At 41.5% G+C, this 22,139-nt stretch overlaps 1 protein-coding gene across 1 annotated transcript in view; it reads right to left on the reverse strand.

Moving 5' to 3' along the window:
- Nucleotides 1-7,648: 7,648 nt before the first annotated feature.
- PREX1 (phosphatidylinositol-3,4,5-trisphosphate dependent Rac exchange factor 1) overlaps nucleotides 7,649-22,139 on the reverse strand; it is a 223,706-nt gene continuing 209,215 nt past the window's right edge. The window contains exons 29-40 of the mRNA XM_053394201.1: nucleotides 21,091-21,181; nucleotides 20,382-20,510; nucleotides 19,049-19,090; nucleotides 18,431-18,648; nucleotides 16,935-17,034; nucleotides 15,792-15,935; nucleotides 14,915-15,029; nucleotides 14,060-14,126; nucleotides 12,447-12,634; nucleotides 11,257-11,359; nucleotides 10,580-10,647; nucleotides 7,649-9,167 (exon numbers count right to left, since the gene is read on the reverse strand). Coding sequence (XP_053250176.1) covers nucleotides 9,125-9,167; nucleotides 10,580-10,647; nucleotides 11,257-11,359; nucleotides 12,447-12,634; nucleotides 14,060-14,126; nucleotides 14,915-15,029; nucleotides 15,792-15,935; nucleotides 16,935-17,034; nucleotides 18,431-18,648; nucleotides 19,049-19,090; nucleotides 20,382-20,510; nucleotides 21,091-21,181 — 1,308 coding nt within the window. The 3' untranslated portion in view covers nucleotides 7,649-9,124. The remainder of the gene's footprint in view (nucleotides 9,168-10,579; nucleotides 10,648-11,256; nucleotides 11,360-12,446; nucleotides 12,635-14,059; nucleotides 14,127-14,914; nucleotides 15,030-15,791; nucleotides 15,936-16,934; nucleotides 17,035-18,430; nucleotides 18,649-19,048; nucleotides 19,091-20,381; nucleotides 20,511-21,090; nucleotides 21,182-22,139) is intronic.

Raw genomic sequence — 22,139 nt, forward strand, 5'->3', positions numbered from 1 at the left:
ACTTCGGGTTGAAGTAGCTTCGGGATAAGTATTTTCGGGTTGCAAGCTGCGGTGATCCGGAAGTAACGGAGCGCGTTACTTCCAGGTTTCGACGCTCGTACATGCACAGACGCTCAAAAAGGCGTCATGCACGGAAGCGGCAACCTGTGCACGCGCTGACGTGGGTTGCGTTCGCTTCATGATGCGAACAGGGCTCTGGAATGGATCCTGTTCGCATCCAGAGGTACCACTGTACTACACTGTGGTGTTCTCTAGTTGTGATTGTAAGCCTGGAAGAAGAGAGGACTCTTCAGTCTCCTAATCATTGTGCAAGGACCCTTCATATTATCAGCGTCATTGCTTCTAAGGGGGTGTCGTGTTATGAGAGAAGCTGTAGCTGGTGCAGTTTCCCCCTTGTACGTTTTGAAAGTACTGGAACCCTCTTATGCTCTGGGCCTGTCAGTTCTACTCTCTGATTTGTAAAGCAATTCTTACAGAAATAGCCAGAAGAACAAAATTATTCCCCATCTCCCCATATTCCTTTAACTGAGTGGGAAAAAAGCTGGATTTTGTCCATGTGGCTGCAGAATGCCAAATTCCAGGGGCTGTGCGCTAGTTTGGGGAACTTTGACATACACAGATGGTTAGCACCATCTTCTGGCCATTCTGGGAGAAAAATGTTATCACATCCAAATCTTTAACAAATACTTTGCCGGAAAAGGGGTAAAAAGTCCCTTTGCCTGAGTGTCCACCCTGGCTGGTGCATTATATTTGCTATTAATTTAGTTAAAATATATGTATGCCTCCCAGGGTGCTTAACAAAACACATGATTCTAAGTCATAGGCCCACTGAATCTGGGCTTTTCACTTATCATTTATACGCGGGGAGACTCAGATATGTCAGTGTTTGGAAATGGCTACTCCAACCGTCAGGAGAATTTTTCAAAAATCTGGAATTTTGGCGTACGTTGTAACTGTGCCTTTTATATACTCAATGTGTGCATTTTTCAAAGACGCTTGATTCCACCCTGTAACCTTTGGCCAATTTGAGATATTAGCTTCAGAGTTTCTATACTTCTGCAGGCTGAAAATAATCACACAAATATTGACTGCTGGGGGCGGGGAGGGGGGGTGAGAAAGATAACCAAGGAGTGATTACAATTGATGGTGAATTATTGTGGGATCATAATAGTGCTTAACTTTGGTTGGAACATATCAAATTCCACCTGCCTTGCTCAGCAGTAGTGCTGAAATAATAATAATAATAATAATAATAATAATAATAATAATAATAATAATAATTATAATTTTTTATTTATACCCCGCCCTTCCCGGTTCAGAAAACTGGGCTCAGGGCAGCTAACAACAAATTTAAAACATTTAAAAAATTTAAAATTTAAATTTAAATTGAAAGTGTCCAGTTATGTACTGTCAAAAGAAAATGTGGAGAATGTTATCACCAAAACAGAGGACGAAAAATGACATGGGATTTGTATATAATAAGCATAGGCTAAGGTATACGTATAGATGCGAATGCAGAAAAAAAAATTCTGCACTATAATTACTGCAAAATTACACACAGTATTTATACTGCATGTTGCAATGTAAATAGAAGTCTAATACATCTCATGCAGGTGGGGTCACCTGTTGGTCTGCCTGCTCAGTCTGCTGTCCAGATGATGGGCAAATTCAAGGCTTCCCCCTACTCTCTCTTCATACGGCTCTATCTTGAAACCAGACTTGGACCAGACAGCTCTTCAAACAAGGATGCCTTTCAAAGAAAGGACCATCCTCTATAGCGCTGCATGGATCTTTGTCACCTTATCTATTCATATTTCTTGAAAAGAAATTAGACAAGGAAGAAATGATAACTTTGATGAAACAATTAGAACTGCTTTTGTACAGAAAGCGCTATTCTAAGGTTTTTGTGTGAGCCCATAGAATCTCTTCTGCTATGTCGGCGGGGTGGGGGAGAATACACAACGGCATCAGGACATAATCATATTGCATTAAACTCATGCCTTAGTGAGATGTTTCACAGGCTAAAGTTTTTATTGCGAGGTTTGATGAGGTGTTAGTGATGCCAACAGGGGGCGGGGAGAATGTGTTGTGTGGTTAGATTTACTGTGTGATAAACCATGAAGGAGGCTTTTATCCAGAATAGTGACTTTATAGGCCGCCCCAGGAGGCAAAATTAATGTGAAAAACTTGGAAAGCAGTTGAAGTCTACTGAAAGGCGAATCAATTAATGTATAATAAGATAATTCCCAAAACCGTTGCTGCCAACAGGAGTGAATGGAAAAGGCATTACATGGCTAATGTTTGCTGGTATCGAGTTCCATTAGCAAAGCCATTGGCCACAATCCAGCACAGAACCACATACACAAGTCAGATTGCTTTTAGATGGGCTTCATCATGTGTAACTGTACACTGAATTGCAACTTTTATTCTCTTGCACGGAGCTGTAGGACTGGAAAAGGGGAGTCATTTCTAGCTAATTGACATTTATGTCTCCTTAAGTAATTGAGTAAGATCATCTCACCTCTTATGTATTTCATCAATCACTGCGCTGTCCAGGTGATAGCCTCCTACAGATACCATCTTATCAGGAGGTCAATTCAGCACAATGTAGGAATTCATTGTCATGGCGCCTTCTCTTTCGAATTCCCTCTCTTTGAACACCAGACAGGTGCCATCTGTTTCCTTTTTGGTATCCAGTGGAGACCTTCTTCTTTTACCATTTTAAGTTGATATCTTTTCTGATCTACATCTGTAATGGAATCATTCCCCCCCACCCCAGATCCTTTCAAGACATGTTTACTGTTTTAAAGCTTTATCACTTGTTTGTTGCTTTGGGTGCCTTTGAGACTAAGGGCAGGATATACATTCAATACACTAATAAGAATAAGAATAAGAATAAGAATAAGAATAAGAATAATAAAATTGTATTTCACTGGGATAAGACATCAGAAGAAACCCCACCTCAGCACCTCTGATTAATCTTGAGGCCTAGATTAGAAGACTGTAATACTACTTTATGTCCTTGAAAAAGCTACAGGTGCAAGGGAAAGGGGGGTGGGCGCAATAGGAAAAACCAAAGAAATTTTGAACACTAGCCTGGATGTCAAAGAGGCTACATCTACAGAAGGGCTCTCCATACATTCGCATACAGGGAGACCACCCCAAACATTTTGGAGTAGCACTCATGCTACTCCTGGGGTGACTTTGAAACTCACTGCACCACAGTAGGAGTAATAAGACAGTCACATAATACCATAAAATAAACTTTTTCAAAACAACAACATAAAGTTGATATCACATTTATATTGATTTGATACCTAGCCATATAAAATTTATATTAAAAGGTTGAACACCTGGGGAAAGGGGCAGGACTTGGAAGTGGAAGGGCACCTGTCACCTTTCTGATGATGTACAGTATTATATTCTTCTCAAAGGAACAGTTCAGCAAAAGTGGAGGCGAGGAAGGCAATAGCCTCCTAAGCGCTGCATCATCTAAGAGACAGAGCGTAGCCATTGTGGCTAGGGCCTTCTTGGTAGTGGCACCCTCCCTGTGGAACACCCTCCCATCAGATGTCAAGGAAATAAACAACTATCTGACTTTTAGAAGACATCTGAAGGCAACCCTGTTTAGGGAAGTTTTTAATGACTGATGTTTTATCGTATTTTTAATATTCTGTTGGAAGCCGCCCAGAGTGGCTGAGGAAATCCAGCCAGTTGGGCGGGGTATAAATAATAAATTACAGTGGACGCTCGGGTTGCGAACGTGATCCGTGCGGGATGCACATTCGCAACCCGCAGCGTTCACAACCCGCAGCAGCACGTATGTGCATGCACAGGTTGTGATTCGGCGCTTCTGCACATGCGCAAAGTGCAATTCAGCACTTCTGCGCATGCACGACCGCCGAAACCCGGAAGTAACCTGTCCGGTGCTTCCAGGTTTCGGCGGGTGCGTAACACAAAAAAACGCAACCTGAAGCTGCTGTAACCTGAGGTATGACTGTATTGTTATCATCATCATCATTATCATAATCATCATAGACACTGACAGCCTTAGCCTTCATGAATTTGGGGACAACATCCCCATTATGACAACGAGGGCATCTTTCTTTCTCTTCGCACGCCCTTTAAAAAGTTGCAGTTAAGTAATGGAAAACAGGGTGTGAGGATAACTAATGGAAAACAGAGTGAGTTACCCTGCCCACAGCCCTCATTCTGCTTCTGCAACACCATGTTTTGGGGCCAAGCAACAGCTCTTTAAAGCTACAATGCTCCACACATCTAGCTTGGTGATGGAAGGAACATGTTGTGGGGGGTGCTAACCCTTCACAAGCAAATGGCTTGTGACAGCTCAGAGGTTCCCACACAGACAGAAGCCACCCTCTGCCACAAACTGTGTTTGTTTCCCAACAGGAATCAGGCTGGGAGAGCTTCTCGCAGCTGAAGTAAATTAACGTACCCTGTACATACTGTTTTAATATCTACATCTGGCAAGTGATATATAGCCACATCAAACTGTTGGGGTTTTTTTAATTATCAAAATAGCAATTACTGGAGATGTCATGTAAGTAATTTGAAACTAATGAAATAATTCTGATTCCCTCTGCTCAAAGGCCTCAGAGTCCTTCTAAAGCAAGCTTCATTTTAAGTGGCGTCCAGAAATCATCCAAGCATTGACTTACACACTTATTTTTTTGAAAATCAAACATTTAGAGGGATCTGCACATATTTATTCATTTCAAATACCTCTGCACAGGTGGGAAGCAACTGTCCTGAGTGAACTGCAGTGTCTTTTGACACTTGAGGAGTACATTTTTTAGGACCCACCTTATTTTTGTGATTGTAAGTAGTTTTAAACTTTTTAATATTGTGTTTTGATGTTGTAACCCATCCTGAGACCTGAGGGTGAAGGGCAGGCAACAAACAAACAACAACCTGGCAAGAGGATGCAGACTGTTGTTTAATGGTCAAAAAATGTTCTTCTCAGCTCTGCTTATTACAACAATGATGAAAATATCCAAATGCTTGGTGTAGAACTACATTTCTGAGAGAGGAAATTGTGTTTGCTTCTTTAAATCAGATGTTTAATTTGCCTTGGCTCGGTGATGCCATTAGCATTTAATTATTAAATTAATAAATTTTAATAGTTGGGTAAGTTTTGCTTAAATTGGGGGTTGAAACTTACTGTACATTCATGCTCAGAGCTGCAATCCTATACTTACTTACCACTAAGCTCAATGGGACTCACTTTTAAGTAGCCATGTGCCACTGCAGGTCTCTCCATTGAGCTGAATGGGGATGACATTAATGTGCAAGAATAATGTACAAGGTGTGTATATAATTGCACACAGCCCCCTGATCTAGGCAAATAGCTGTAGATTTTCAATGTAGCTCTCCTGCCGTGAGTGATAAAGATACTTGCAGATCTGGTGAGAAGGGCTTTTCAAAATAAAGCTTAAATCTCAGTAATACAGCTTCTGAACCAAATGCCAGATCTCACACAGTGAGATGTTGAAGGCCCATTGAGCTGCTGAAGCAGAGCTGATTTTTAATGCACCCAATCTGCATTCAATCACTGATAACTTTTCTGTTGGGTTGGCAATTCTTTTCCTAATGTGAATTTTTTTTTTGCCTCCAGCATATCATTCTTTTCCACACAGAGGTTTTTTGCAGGACTAGTTTTTGTTCTCTCATCATGCTCGTAGAAGAATAAGGGAGTGAAAATGTGAAAAGGTCAGCAATCCTAAAGTGGATTATTATATGGGAACTGCTTTTTGACAGCAGAGGAACCCCTGGCTTGAGATGTAAAGAAAAAGGTTTTATCCATTTCCCATGTAGCTTATTGTGAGATTGGCTGTGTGTGAAGTCTTCCATTATTTCTGTACTTCTTGAGGGGCCAAAGTAAGGTTGGTGTCAGGAGTTGGCATAGTTGGGACTCTGTCAAGACCAGTAAGGGACTCAGTGCCAATCCCTGGAGCATCCTGACCCTCTCTGCTCCTCCTTCTCACTGGAATAACAGGCTTCATCCGTGTCATTTCCAGATAGGGCTGGAAGAGATCCCTGACTGAAATTCTGGAGAGTCACCACTAGTTAGTGCAGACATTCCTAAGCATGATTCAATATAAGGCAGCTTCCTCCGCGCTTCGCTCTTGCTGCCAGTTCACCTGCACCCTGAGTAAACAAGCATTGAAAGGAACAAGGATGAGTGTGGCCCTTTACATACCTTGTCCTCACTCCCCAAGATGTGGCGTTTATTAGCAAATAGACAGGCAGCAATATTGGTGTCAAGGGTGGGGTCCCACGGACGTTTTGAGCAAGAGGACTCCCCCCCCACACACAAAAAGCCAGTGGTGACAATAAAATATTGCAGGGGCCCAGGTAAGCCCTGCCCCCCATAATCGATCACACGATGCAGTGCACACACCCCAATTGAATGGGAATGCCCATCAGCCTTACAAATATTTTATTGTGGGGGCCAAAGCCCACACAGCCCCTAGGAGTTGGCTCCTATGCCTTGAACTGACATTGGATCAAAGAATGATTGCAGAGGGTTAAGGAGAGGCAGAGCTTGTTTTCTTGGGAGATGCAACAGCAATGCTGCATCTAGGAGCCCATCTTGGAGTATTTGCTTTTAATCATAACAAAGAGCGACAGAAATGGGTCTAGTTGCTGAGAAACATGACAAACTACGCTTGACGAGACAAACCATCAGCACAGGTTGAAAATAAAATCTTGAACTTAAATATATGACTCAAGTCTTCACAGAGGTCTAAATGAAATGGAAAGAGCTGAGGTCAGTTAATGGTGCTCACTGGAAGGACAGATCCTGAAGCTGAGGCTCCAATACTTTGGCCACCTCATGAGAAGAGAAGACTCCCTGGAAAAGACCCTGATGCTGGGAAAGATGGAGGGCACAAGGAGAAGGGAACGACAGAGGACGAGATGGTTGGACGGTGTTCTCGAAGCTACCAGCATGAGTCTGACCAAACTGCGGGAGGCAGTGGAAGACAGAAGTACCTGGCGTGCTCTGGTCCATGGGGTCACGAAGAGTCGGACACGACTAAATAACTAAACAACAACAACAACAAAGCAATATTGAAGATGGATGCAAATCTCTGATTCAGATCATGCTTTTTCCCATCCCAGCATTCACAGACAGCCTCCATCTCTGCTTTGCACCTAAATACACGCTCCTTGTGAAATCTTCTCTATTACATTTGTTCTCCTGCCGCTGAAGCTATTTTAAACCACAATTTTTAAGCTGTAGTGTCCAAGATGCGACAAGCAGGATGGGTACATTTGCTGGAGAAATGCAGCATACAATTCTACTAGTTTCAGCTGGGCCTCAAACGGTAGTTTGCTAAATATATTTGTTAATTCAGCCTTGCTAGAAGAGTTGTGCAGAAATTTCCACTGGCAAGCCTACGGCTGCCACCTAGTGGTTGCTGACGCCACTCCAGCCCTTTTTATTTTATTTTTAATGTACTGTACTATTTGGAATTAATGAGATTGAATGTTGAATTTTTTCCAGTAACCATTCTCCATCATTTAAAAGTCAAGGCTGCTGCTGCTGCTGTTACTTTAGATACCTTCCTCAACCAGAGTAGGAACATACAGTTTTCAATGTAACACAATAAATGAAGGATTGGACTGTTAGGAAACATTGGAGTTTATTAAATGCCCTATTTTAAGCCAAAATCAAAATACCCCTCTTCTGTGTTCTAGATACAGAAGCCACTCTAAGGAACTTCCATGCATGCCCAACGAAAAGCATTTCAGAGGAGACTATGGCTTTTTAGTCTATTATGATATAGAAGAATGTTAGTTTTGTCTTTATGCCCCTTAATTTTTTTGTATCTGGGTCAACATGGATGATTCATTTAAGGCACTCACTCCAAAATAATGTTACTTCTGGCCTGAGATTGCTGATATTTTTCATTACATTGTAGCAAGTAATTTGGAAGCAAATTACTCTGCTGATGATAATACTGATCAAACAGAAAACAATTCTAAAACAGGGAAAAAATAAAGTACATTATATACACAACCATGATTTCATTTTAACTTACAACCCACTGTAATCTATTTTCTTTTCTTTTCTTTAAAAAAATGTATTAAAGACTACTTAAATACTGCAAGGTTTTAAATAACGTAACAATATTTTCAGTGAACTGAGATCTACTACGTATCTGCCAGCATTATTGGCCCCATTTGAAACAAATACTTCTTAAATTTAAACCTTGTATATAAGGGAAAAAGTTCCAAAACAGATACTCCATTCCACATAAATAAGTATAGTTTTGTCCTTGCTTCAAAAATGCTCAGCTGTTCAAATTACTGGAAAACAGAGCTGTGGTTGCTTCCCCTTTCATCATATCTTTCCATTTCAGAAAGAATCCTTCATTGCTAAATCTCCCTTGTAAAATATTGTTGTATTTCCAGAATACATAATGGACCATTAGTAAAATGTGTTAATTGCAAACCCTGAACTTTACAGTAAAAGTTAAAAGGAAATTCTCGTAGAAAGTCCTATGGAATGTGCACTCTGCGGAGTAGAGTCTGGTTCATACTGGGCTGAAGTGGAAAATGGCTCCAGGAGAAATCCTTTGAACAAACCAGAGATGTGTGCTATTCACAATTTCAAAGTGCAAGTTGGTGTGTTTTTCTTTTTAAAAAGAGTGTTCGTGAGGCTCTTGTTCAAGGCCACTAGTCAACACTGTGCAGGAAACTGGATGAGAGTCCAAAACAGAATGACAGGTAGATGATGTGCTTCACTTAGATTTGCTAAGTCCACAATGTCCAGTCAGCACCACAATCAATTCCTTATCGCAGCGTTTTGTCCTCCTGTGATATCCTTCCTGGTACTGGGCAGAAGTCATTCCTCAGTTTCAGAACTCCTGCAGCAACCAACTGCAAAACAGGGCAACCAGGCCTGCCTATATAAAAAGGCAAGAGATGCGTGGAAAGGCAGTTTTAGTGCACCAGACTGCCTAGAAGCACAGAACCCACACCCCTCCTCTCTCTTCTGGACTCAGCACCATGGGCAAAAGGTAGGATCAGTGCTCAGGAAGCATCGCTCTCTGCTGAACGCTTCTGTGATTCCGGGACATGGGAGTTTCCTTCACTTCTATAAATCTCCATCTGCAGGGGGTTGACACAACTTGTAGATTCTGTAAAGGCGTGACATAAAAAAAAAAGTTGATGTTACAAAAGGGATGCTAATGGCCAATGGAATACAGTCATACCTTGGAAGTCAAACGGAATCCATTCCAGAAGTCCATTCGATTTCCAAAACGTTCGGAAACCAAAACGCGGCTTCTGATTGACGGCAGGAAGCTCCTGCAGCCGATCAGAAGGCCGCAGAAGCTCCGTCAGACGTTCGGCTTCCAAAGAATGTTTGCAAACTTCCAGGTTTGTGGCGTTTGGGAGCCAAAACGTCCAAGTACCAAGGCGTTCAGGATCCAAGGTATGACTGTGCAGCAAAAGTAGTTAAAATAATTTCAAGTGATTTCTATCTAAGAGCAACAGTGACACTGCCAACACAAAGAGGATGGTGGGACTGGTGACAGGAAGAGTATAACAGGCAATCCTCTCCACTCCAGATCCCCTGGGTTTGTAAGCCATGAGTGGTGCCTTTGGATAAACCATTCTTCAGTCCTCTGATATTGTTTTGGGTAACCTTCCTTCAGCGCTTAAACATCTCTAAGTCCAAAATCCGTGTGCTTCTTACTTCTTAAAGCGCATTTTGACATAAATCATTTTAATGATCAGACTGCTTTTTAAAACACTTGCTGTAGCCCATAGCCAAAGCGTTAGCTTATGAATTATCTTTGCTTATCAGTTGTCAGTTCTGCTACTGCAGCATCTCGCCATTCCTCAGGCAGCTGACAATGCCCTGACAGCCGAAAGATAACCATTACAAATTTATTTTATAGAAAATGGAGCTACCCGTTGCTATTTTTCTAGAAACAGAGGTGACAGAACTGAGTTCTGACCAAAAACAAGCCCTGGAACTACCCAAAAGGGCTAAGAGGAGTGTGAGATGACTTGAAGAACAGCTATAAAAACCCTGCTGCAATCTGTAAAGCACAGTATACACTAGATCAGAGCAGTGTTAAATGCCTATGTAATATTAGGGATGGACTGAGTTGCCACATTCCATGTCACTTGTGCTCAACTCAGAAATCCATTCCTTCCTGGTTTTTGCAGTTTTCTTTCTTTCTTTTTTTAAAGTACAAAGCCCTTCATTTAAGCTGCATGCATTTTGTACATATCTCTATGTAAGAAGCACATTTTTCAATGCATTCATTTGTAAAGTACACATTTTGTGTGCTTCCTAATGAAAAATACTTTTTTTTTGCACTGAAACTACACAGCAAAATATGGAAGAGCAATCCAACTGGGATTTGTATTTTGATCCCCAGGCAAGTCTGAGAGTATTTGTTGGGGTTCGCCTGCTGTAAAAAGGGAACTGAATGAACGTTTCCCCTTTCCCTAATATCACAGAACCATATGTGTGTATATACAAAAATCTGAAGATGCATTTCTTCAGGTGAAATCCTTGCTGTATAGAGTCGCCTACCGGGGTGCAGACTGTGGCATCTGATCCATCACTTTCAGATTTTTTGCAGAGATTTCAACTCTTGGTCCCTAAAGAAACAAAGAACATTAGGTGGTGTGTTGGCAGTACGAGGGAGAGAGTGCAGCCCTGGAGAAAAACCCTGAAAGACAAATATATTACTTTTCTTTGAAAGCACTCTAGCTTCAGCTACCAGCTTTGGAAAGCACCAAGGTAGTCCATTAGTCATCTGTGTTTACTTAAGATGAAAGGATTCCCAAAGCACTCTGCAACTGCTCCAGCCCAACACTGTAAGATTATCACAATATATATGCTGTAAGCTACCCAGAATGGCGGGATATTTATTATTATTATTATTATTATTATTATTATTATTATTATTATTACTAAACAGAATGAAAACAAGAATATGGACACCATGCACAGGACTTTGAGTACAAACATGGTATGGACCACTACCCCTTTATGCATAAATATTTGCAATGGGCTTATTTTTCTATTATGCCTGTTTTTGGATACCATTAATATAATGGAACATACTGACATTCTGCATGTGAAAATCTAAGGGTTTAGGACTTGAGCACAATCTACGTCCTTTGGATATACACAAAAATGCCCCGTTTGAAATATTTGCAGCTCCTGTTTTCTTTTTTCGCATTCAACCCTTCATAAAGGCTTACTTGTTTTCTCATGATGTCTGTTGCCTGCATGATACACTTAGGCAGGAGTCCGTGACTTCGAGCCAATATAGCTGCTTGTTCCAAGGACACGCTCAACGTACTCCTAAAAACAGAACATAAAGAACATCACTTCCAGAAGTCAAATGCCTATTCGTATAAAGTGGCCCAGGGTGCGATCCTATGGTCCATGGGCCACAGGACTTTGGGATCTCCCTATCTGAAAGTGGATGGAAAGGTCCACTTTCAGATAGGGAGATTTGACCTTGCAAGGCTCCTACCTACAAACCCTCTTCTATATCCAGGACATCTCCACTCTCCACTCTGATGTCAGATAGAACAAAAAGGAGGCATGTCAGGATGGGCTGTGGATCTGCAGGTTTCAACAGCTCCCTGTTCTTCCCGAGTGTGGGAGAAAAGCTATGCAAGCCCTGTAGCTGGTGCAGTTTATTTTCAAAGGACAACCGGCTGCACCTCATTCCTCCCTGTCCCTGTGGCTTGTTCCATCTGAGGTTGTTGGTTCCACCCCACCCACCAGCAAAACCAATTTTCAAAACCATTCTTTCAGTTCAAAGGTCCTGCTTTCTCTGAGTTCCAGTTGAAAACTACATTGGTTTATTTCTGTTTTAAATGGCAAATCTTTACAGTTTATCATTACTGTTTTTAATCCTGCTTTATATTGTTTTCATGATAGTTTTCACGTGAGCGTTTTAACTTTGCTTGCAAAACAGAAACAAAAATGTGGAACTCTGGACAAGTCAAGCAAAAGGTAAAGTAGTGGAAACAATAATCATGTAAGTATGTTAAAGGTACTCCATGCATTCAAAGTTCAAGCAAGCCAAAGGTGAAGGTATAAACTAATTTATTCCAGAGTAACCTCCTCTGACAAGCAGAAAGTGAACCTAAATAACTTAGGTCCAGTGCTGAAACATGTGTCTGTAGATGGTGACTCACATGATTTCTCCATGCAAAAACAACAAACCAGCAAACAACACAGAAAACGGGATGCTATATTCTCCCTGACATCCAAGTTTTTTAAGTAGAGGGATTGTTTCTATTTTTGAATGACGAAGCATTCAGTCATGTAAATACCCACTTGCAATGGCAGAGCCCAGGGATCTACCAGTAGGTCACTTTCAAAAAATGTTCATTCCAGAGGAGCACAACATTTGTTTTGATTTAAAAGCTCTCACCTTTGCATTCCAGTGCCGCACATTACAATCTGGCAGGCTCCGAGGCGATAACAGAGCTCAGAGGATATAGGCAGCAGTCCAGCCCCTGCCACGTAACTACTGGAATATCCCGACTGGCTGCCTTTTGTGCTGACAAAAGATTTCATTAGTCTGCAAAGCTCATCCATTGCATTGATGGGACGGATAAGCTACAAAAGAATACAAAGGAAGAATGCAACAGTGAAGCATCTGTACCTACAGGCTCCCCTGCCCTCAGTTATACCCAGTCCAAATGCTTATGCCAACAACCATTCATCAGAGCAACTTCCAAAATGGCAAGTCGAAATCGTTGTTTGCCACAGGGGATTTAAGGCCAAACTATACATTACACTGGCACTCCCAGAATAGTTTTCTTTTTTGCAAAAGCAACTATATCAGGGCCAGAGCCTGGGGGGGGAGTTGGGGATGGTGTCTAAATCTTTCCTTGTGCAACATCAGACGCTATATATACTTTTCCTTGTTCATTTGTTCATTTTGTGACAAAAAATACTTTTATCAAAAACTATTTTTTTAAAAAAACATTATACCCCTTGTTTACATTATTAGAGACATAAGGGAAAATGTACAAGCTTACAATGTTAAGCCTGTAAGCTTTATTTCCCATAGCTATTAGTAGCTTCAGGTGGAAATATAGATTGGGGCTGCTGCAAGGGTTAAGCCTCTGCCCCCAATCCAAATCAGGCGGCCTTGTAGGTTCTTTCACAAAAAATAAAGTTACATGGGGAGGTCCAAACATGGCAGTCTTAAGTAAATATAGTTTGGTCCTTATGGGTCAATGGGGACTCGGGGCAGCATTTTACACAGGCACTGCAACAAACCTAGACTGGCAATTGAGTCTACACTCAATAGGAATCTGTGGCTGCTGTTCGTTTGTCAAACTTACTTTTTACCTTTTTAAATGTACACTTGAAACACTTAAATGTGTGTGGAGGTCCAGAGGACGTTTGAGAAACTGCAGATATGAACTAATGGGGTTCATATTAGATTTAAGGCTGCCTAAGGCAGATGGACCTCCGCCAGGTGTGGCTTTTGCCACGTGAAGTCTGCTTCCCTCTGTCCTTGTTCCTCTACCATCATACATATTCCAGGCTCTGACTCCAATGTGAATCCCTATGACCCTTCTCCATGCTTCAGCCAAGCATAACGGTTCTAGTAAAAAACCTAGCAGATCCCATACTCCTGCAGCCTGCTCACCCCAACTCTACACAGAAGGATAGGCAGCCAAGAGAGAAGTGGCTTTGTGACTGCCAGATGGGCCGGCCAACCAGCGCTGTGCACAGCCAGCTTCTCCTAGAAATAAGGAGCACTGGTTACAGTGGTACCTCTGGTTATGTACTTAATTCGTTCCGGAGGTCCGTTCTTAACCTGAAACTGTTCTTAACCTGAAGCACCACTTTAGCTAATGGGGCCTCCCGCTGCTGCCGCACCACCGGAGGACGATTTCTGTTCTCATCCTGAAGCAAAGTTCTTAACCTGAAGCACTATTTCTGGGTTAGCGGAGTCTGTAACCTGAAGTGTATGTAACCTGAGGTACCACTGTATTGCACATATGCCGAGAACTGTGGTTTCTGTACCTGATCAATCTTCACAGCTGTGGTGTTGGAATCTGTAGGCAGGTTGGATCTCTCAAGGTAAAATGTCCTGAAAATAAGAAGCAAGCTGTATTAGGTTGTGGTCATCTAGTTTCAAGCATTCCTATAGGACGTTTCTTCCTAAGGGGCATGGCTGAGGAACAAGTCAACAGAATTCTAGATGTGGCCTATCAAATATGTTTCTGTGGCCCAAGGAATGGTGCCAGAATTAGAAGACTCTTTACTTCCATTAAACATGGTCTGGCTCATAGTCAGAAGCTGTTACTGGCTTCTCCTACTCTTTTAAAGGGTTCATGGTGTAGGGTTTCCCCACACAAAATGTCAGGTAAACAACTATGACTCCATTCGCACATTACAATCTTGGAACCAATAAATCATGTTTTATCGGCCTGAGAATGAGCTTTGCCCTAACTTTTCATTCTCCCTTCTGCCATCTGGCTTTCATGCTTATATCCTGGCCTTGTTAATCCATACTATGGCATGCCATCCAAATTCAGAAATGATGGTTTAAAGTGCTGTTTACAAACCAGCATATAAAACCAGAATCAGTTACTAGAACATTTGCGTCCCGTCTCCAATTGCTTTCTTTCTTTTTGTACTATGTACATTTAAAAGGTTCTCTTTCTTTTATTTAACACCCAAACAAAACTTGAATTAAGGAAATCTCAATTCAAATGTATGGATTTTCTCTCAAATGAACAGGCTCAGATGGCAAGCACCCTGGGGCAGGGACCGGCCTTCATGTATGCTACCATGTAAAGAACCACCCAGACTGATAAAATCTTAATAACAATAATAATGTTGAGTACAAACAACATTCTTTTTACGCCACAATACCTGAGTTTGCGATAATACTGCTGCACCTTCTCAAGAGAGGTGGAATTAATTTGCTGCTGGAACTCTTCTAGAGAGGAACCATTTGGCTGGGACTGCCCTTCCAGATTTTCAAGGGCTGTAATGATTTTAATGAAAAACATCATGTATTCATTATAAAGTTCACCCATTTCTTTTATTTCTTCTGTCACCACCACTATTATACAATGTGAAAGTACACTACACTTCTGTGAACACTAAAAGCAGCAGAAATATGAGATGATTGGACCCTACAGAACTCGAAGCATGGGAACACCCAGCAAAAAATTATAATCTGGCCAAATATTTGGACTTTATAATATGTATTGATATAATTTTGAATAATTAATGTGATGCAATTGGACTGTTAACATGGAAAACTTAATAAAAATTATTATATATAAAAAAGAAAGTACACTACACTTCTTAGAATGCTAGGTGGTTTACAATCCTGATCTTTATTCTCCCTCACCATGGCCCCATGAGGCATGTTGCCATTGCACCCATTTCACAGATGGTGTGCTGAGACTGAGAGTCCAATAACATGGAAGGCCCATGCATATGTGCAGATTACAAAATAAGCTCAATGTGCCTGACCTTATGCTTACCCTCATCCTGTCAGCATTGTGAAACGGTTTTCTAACTGGCATATTTTACCTGCTTCAGATTAGGTTTAAGCTTCCTTAAATTTAAACTGTCTCAGACTTTGCCTTGCAGATTTAATAAGCTGCCAAAGAGCCAAGAGCTGAGGGCAACATTCATCTTTATCACATAAGGCTCGATTACGAGCATCATCCACCCCAATTACATTATAGTCAGTGGCTTAAAGGAAAAAACTGAACAAACAGAATTTCGCCTGTACCTTTTGTGAAGAGCACAGCATGCAGCTTCAGGCTCCCTCCGTTCTGAAACCGGGAAGGCAGTTTGGAGAAGTAGTAGCTGTCTAAGTAAAAGAAAACCTTCAAAACCTGCCTGTTGCCTTCAACATGGTAGAAGACATGGGTATCTGGGGGAACAAAAAGACAGGTGTTGGAGACTGTGCAATAAGAGGTACTGTAGCTTAAGCTCTCCTGAAAGTTCCATCCTCTTTCTTATAACTCTTGCCTCCTAATCCAGCTCATATGAGAGGGACGTTACTGGTGAGAAAAACATGCCCTGTTCACGCTCTACTTCATTACTATAGTACCAACATTATAAAACAACCAGCAACAAAACAAAGCAAAGAGTTGAATTAAATTACATTTAAAAGATTATCTGGAGTTAGCTAAACTGCCGGATTTAATAAAGAGAAAACCCAAGAACATGGTCAAGAAACAGTGGGATTGTCTAAATGAATACTTACAAAACCAGGGCTCAACTACCAAAATTTGGTTGTGTTTGGACTAATCTTGTGAAGAATATAAAGAACATAAAGTGAGAAATTAAGGAAAACTTACAGGAAGGATATGAAGAACAGAGTTTTATGGTGACTGATGTATAAAAGACGTGCGGTGTAAACGGTGGAAGTCTTTTAAAACATTTTAATTAAGACTGATATTTTGCAAGATGGAAATATAAAATTGTATGCAAGTATAGATCTGAAATTGTTGTTTATAGTGAACACTTTTCTAGTCTCTAAATTTCTATTTTTAACTTTTCTTTCTTCTTTTATTCTCTTTTTTCCCTTCTTTTTTTTGAATATTGCTTTACAGATGTATAAATAAGTATGTTCATGTGTATATGTATGAAATTTGTTTCTTTATTTCTTTTCTTATTTGATATTCTTATTTTTTTATATTTAATAAAATGTAATATTTTATAAAAAAAAATAAAAAAAATAGATTTAAAAGATTAGCAATGCTCTTGCTGGGTTTCAGCCAAAATTGCAACTTTTGCAGTTTTTGGTGCAAGTCCACAGTCTTTGTGGACTAAGTCAATGGGACACACAGGGGATATGTCAGTGCACTGCAGGAAAAAATACAAAGATGTGGGGAAAATAAAGCACAAAGAAAAGGCATGAACTCACTTGCAACGAAACACTCATCCAGTTGCCTGAAATAAAAAGCAACTTTGTCCAGCTCTGACAAAGTGGCTTGAATATCTTCCAGCATGGTTCGTTCCTCTTTCTGATTGAGAAAATAAATAAATAGGGAAAGTTAGACGGGCTGCAAATAAGAACACACACGCCCCTTTTCCGAAGGAATCGTAAGAAGAAAGATAGATTCCCCCCCCCAAAACTTAAGCAACACAAGTATCAGCTAAAGGGTGTTTTCTGCCACATGATTTTGGTTAAGGCTGCATCTCATCCCATCTTTTACATTGCATATTTAATTTCCCTACCTCACTTTTCTTTTAAAATGAAAAATATTCCAGCAAAAAAGGAAGTACCAATCTCTGTGCAAAAAACATGATGAATATCCTTCCAGCTATAATTTTAGCATCATTTTTCAAGGTATTCCATTTCCATATATCCCATCTATATAGCCTAACCATGCTTCCCTCTTTCTTCTGCCTGCTTTTGATGTGTACACACATATTTTTTTGCACACACATTTGATGCAACGCAAGATACAGCTTCTCGCCAGCAGAGGACAGAAGACACCACACAATTTGCCACCCATCATTGCCTTTCCTTCAGTGCTCAGTGCTCTCTACGCAGCACCAGTATTCAACCTTTTCAGACGCAGGGCCCACCTTTTAGTAATACCTGCAACATGGGGTCCACTTTTAGTCTAACCACACATGTACATCTATCTTACTTTTGTCCCAAAGCCAGACGAGACAGGGCTCCTGTACTTTTAATAGTTTCGTGGAATAGGGAATTATGGGAGTATGTAATGCAGGGGGGGTTGTTTTTGTTTTTAAAAGGTTTGGAATGTAAGAACTGACATATTCTTAATCAGACCATTGGTCCATGGGACTGGTGGCTCTCATGGATTTCAAACAGAGGTCTTCCAGACTTGCCTCAAAATGTCAGGTATTGAACCTGGGACATTCTGCATGCAAAGGACACACTCTTCCACTGATCTGCATTTACTAAAATTCCCTCTTAACTATGAAAAGTTAACTCTGTTCTGCTTTGCAGCTGGTCATCTCTCAGACAAACCCTGGACAAATAAAACGGTCGCAATAAAACTGTCGCAATACCACCCACCTCAGATTGGAATGCACGTGGGTTCTGAAGAACCACGTGACTAAACAACATGCAACCCGTCAAAACAAATTCACAGGACGTGTACATGCCCATTATATTTCTCACATCTTATGAGCACTAAAGCGAGCTGACACAGATTTTGAACCGAAAGTTGGCCCCAGTCTCCTTCACAGTAGCATAAGAGAACATTCCCAGGGCCCATTTATGTTTAGAGGAAACAATAATATACAGCAAATAAAGGCAGTTCAAATTTCTCACAGCCTTAAAATGTATCCAGGGCAGGCAAAACAACTTGGTCAGGAGATGGGTTAGAAGAAGACTGTAAAGTTCTTTATTTATTCAGCTAGCAAACTGTAGTCCTCCCTTACCACAGAGGGGGTGAGCAAAGACTGGTAGTTGAGCAACACCCCCGTAGCCGCTATCTGCTCCAACCACTTCTTGCTGGCTTCCCTGCTGCTCTCTTCATACTCCCCGTTGTTATTGTATCTGTAGTTGAGAGCCCCCAGTAACTGCTCGGAGAACATGCAAATGGCAGCCACCAGAGCCTGGCAGAAAATCGCGTCTCGTCTCAGCTGCAGCTCAGTGTCTGGGAGAGAGAGGAGAACACACAGGAATCAGGAGTTATCATTTGCTTCATGGCATCAGCCCAATGGCCAACAAAGGTTCCATATTTCCTATTCTCTTCATGTGCACTGTGTAAGGTGCACCATAGTAACCCAAGCAATGAAAGCTTCCAATCTACATCCATGTTTTCCCCCAAAGGAATGCTCAGTTTCCCACAACACAGAGCACATGGGAACGGAAGGACTGTTGGCCTATAAAAGGGTGTCCAGTTATCACTGACGTGATATGCAAGGATAATAACTGTTGTTCTGCCAACACCACAGCACTATCAAATTTACAGTGTTTAATGCTCAATGACTTTCTCTCTGCACACCTGTCCCTATAGCACCTAAGGGGTCATTTGCAAATAGGAGCTGCTTTACCTGTACATTTCAGCAATGCCAAAAGCAGCTGGTTCTTGCCATCTAGAAAGGAAAGACAAAGATAAAACATTTTTTAAAAACAAGTGAGCATAATCACATTCCACTTAGCTAAGTGCTAAGTCCCAGTAAGAGGAGTTTGGATTTGATATCCCGCTTTATCACTACCCGAAGGAGTCTCAAAGCGGCTAACATTCTCCTTTCCCTTCCTCCCCTACAACAAACACTCTGTGAGGTGAGTGGGGCTGAGAGACTTCAAAGAAGTGTATCTGGCCCAAGGTCACCCAGCAGCTGCATGTGGAGGAGTGGAGACGCGAACCCGGTTCACCAGATTACGAGTCTACCACTCTTAATCACTACACAACACTGGCTGTAAGAGATGTTGAAATACAAGCAGACTTGGGAATGTCACCCCTTAGCCTAGAACAGGAGTTCCCAAACTGAGGCTTCATTTAGTTGGTCTGCAGCTCGTCAGTGAAGAGCACTTATAAACTGAATTCTATTGAATTCCATATATTCCAATTGTAATACGATAAAATTCACATAGTCAAATTTGAGTAGCATATTCCAATGAAAAATTAGATGGAATCTAACAAAGGAATTATTGTGAGCCTAACTTATGAGGTGTGTCAGTTTCAGATATAGAATCATAGAATTGTACAGTCATACATCACGTTACGTCCGCTTCATGTTATGTTCTTTCAGGTTGCGTCCCGCGGTGACCCGGAAGTACCGGAAAGGGTTACTTCCGGGTTTCGCCGCTCATGCATGCACAGACACGCAAAATGACGTCACACGCATGCACAGAAGCGGCGAATCGCAACCCGCGCGTGCGCAGATGCGCCGCTGCAGGTTGCGCTCTTTTCATGTTGCGAACAGGCCTTCGGAACGGATCGTGTTCACAACCAGAGGTACCACTGTATAAGTTGGAAGGGATCCCAAGGGTCATCTAGTCCAACCCCCTGCAATGCAGGAATCTCAGCTAAAGCATCCATGACAGATGGCCATCCAGCCTCTGCTTAAAAACCTCCAAGGAAGGAGAGTTCACAACCTCCTGAGGGATGTCAAAAACTCTCTACTTGGATTGCCTATAGGCAACAAATCTCATCTGTTAGAAATCTCCATCTGTTAAACACAGGCTAATTATGTCTCATCAGAAATGTTTTCAGCTCATGTCAGTACAAAGGGTGAACCCACCCAAAACTGATCCAGTCCTATGGGTAGAAACCAGATTTGCAATAAAAGCAGCCCAGATCAATGTCCGGTCACTCTACTACCCTTTTCATAATACTAAAATAAACCAAAGAGCTTTCCCCCACCATCCCTTTTCACAGACCTTCCACATATTTCTGTATGGTCTCCACAAGGTTCTTGATGCGAAGCGGAAGGTTCCAGGGATCTTCTTGGATGCTGATTTGAATCTTGTTCCTGCTCCGAATTGTGGTTTCTTCTTTCTGCTTAAATTCTGCATAAGAAGAGGGACTTTAGGCCGGGCAATTGAGCAATGCCAGAGTAGTTCAAAACAGCACATGACTGCATACTGTGCTAATCCCAACCAAGCCCTCTGAAAAGTTGGCTCTGATGAAAAATTAAAGCTGCCCAGAGTGGCTGGGGAAACCCAGTCAGATGGGTGGAGTACAAATAATAAAATTATTATTGTTATTTTATTAAAATACAACATAACTGGGAGCCTGTACAGAACAGCAAAACTAACCTGCAGTGAAGCAATGCAAACATATAGATATATTAAAGCAGTCAAGCATACAATAGGGCTGGAAACTGGATCTTATGAGGAATTAACGGCTACCACTGAGAGCAGCAACACAGTGTCTTTTCCTTCTACATCTCCTATCCCCGCGCTCAAGAAAGGAGGAGCGAATTCACACATCAGAAGGAAGGAAGGAAGGAAGGAAGGAAGGAAGGAAGGAAGGAAGGAAGGAAGGAAGGAGAACAGCTGGAGATTTAGCAATTTGCATCTGGACCTAGCTGTAAAGTTCTGAGAAAAGCAAGATTATCCTGGGCACATGATGTTCTGGCAAGTTTACCTTGTAAACTGTGGTCCATTGGAAAATGTTTTGTTTCTTCAAAAGCCTTGTTTATTACTGGTCCTTTGAGAAGGGCATTGATAGCATCCACCTGCAAAGAAGCACATTTAGTGAGTCTTGAAAATTCTCCAAGAGTTTCCAGAGAGGTGTTTTTTGTTTGTTTTTTCCTAGGGGAAACCATGGGTGGTAACACATCCCATCAGTGCAAGAATTTCTGCTTGCACAGCTCCTTCCCCCATGTGTGCCCCATGCCCTCCCCAAATCACAATAGCTAAATGAAGCCACCAAGACCAGAGGGAGTATATTTTTGAACACCAAGTGCTGGGGGAGAACAACCAAAGACAACTGTCATGCTCTGAGGCACTCCAGATGAAGCCAAGTAGATGAGCCATGACCCGAATGAGCTACAGAATATTTGTTGAACCCCATCACAGAGAATGTCAAGAAAAGAGCATCCAATTGCTAGTCAACATTACTGGTTCCTAAGCATCTGGAAGAGCACACAAAACATCATCAGCGTTTGTGTCACTCACTGGGGAGAGTTCTGCAGAGTTGGGCAACTGTTGGATTATATATTACCAAAAAAAGAATCTTTTTAAAATGCTGAAGGAGGCCTCCGAGGCTTCATCCTGATAGATATATTGAGCAGAGCATTAGCCTTCCTCTATAACACTTTTCTATCATTTTTTTTAAACATGGCAGCACGCACATCTGGGATGTGGCAGCACTGGGGATGATTGGTGTACTGTGATATTTTACTTTTCTTTTTTAAAAAAAACCACACCTGTCAACAGACTTGGTTTTGATTTGATCATATATTATATACTTATTATTAAATATAAATATCTACAGAAAAGAGAGCCAGTGTGGTGTAGTGGTTAAGAGTGGTAGTCTCGTAATCTGGGGAACCGGGTTCGCGTCTCCGCTCCTCCATATGCAGCTACTGGGTGACCTTGGGCTAGTCACAATTCTCTAAAGCCTCTCAGCCCCACTCACCTCACAGAGTGTTTGTTGTGGGGGAGGAAGGGAAAGGAGAATGTTAGCCGCTT

The sequence above is a fragment of the Podarcis raffonei genome, chromosome 6, assembly GCF_027172205.1.
Source record: "Podarcis raffonei isolate rPodRaf1 chromosome 6, rPodRaf1.pri, whole genome shotgun sequence".
NCBI classification, from domain to species: Eukaryota; Metazoa; Chordata; class Lepidosauria; order Squamata; family Lacertidae; genus Podarcis; species Podarcis raffonei.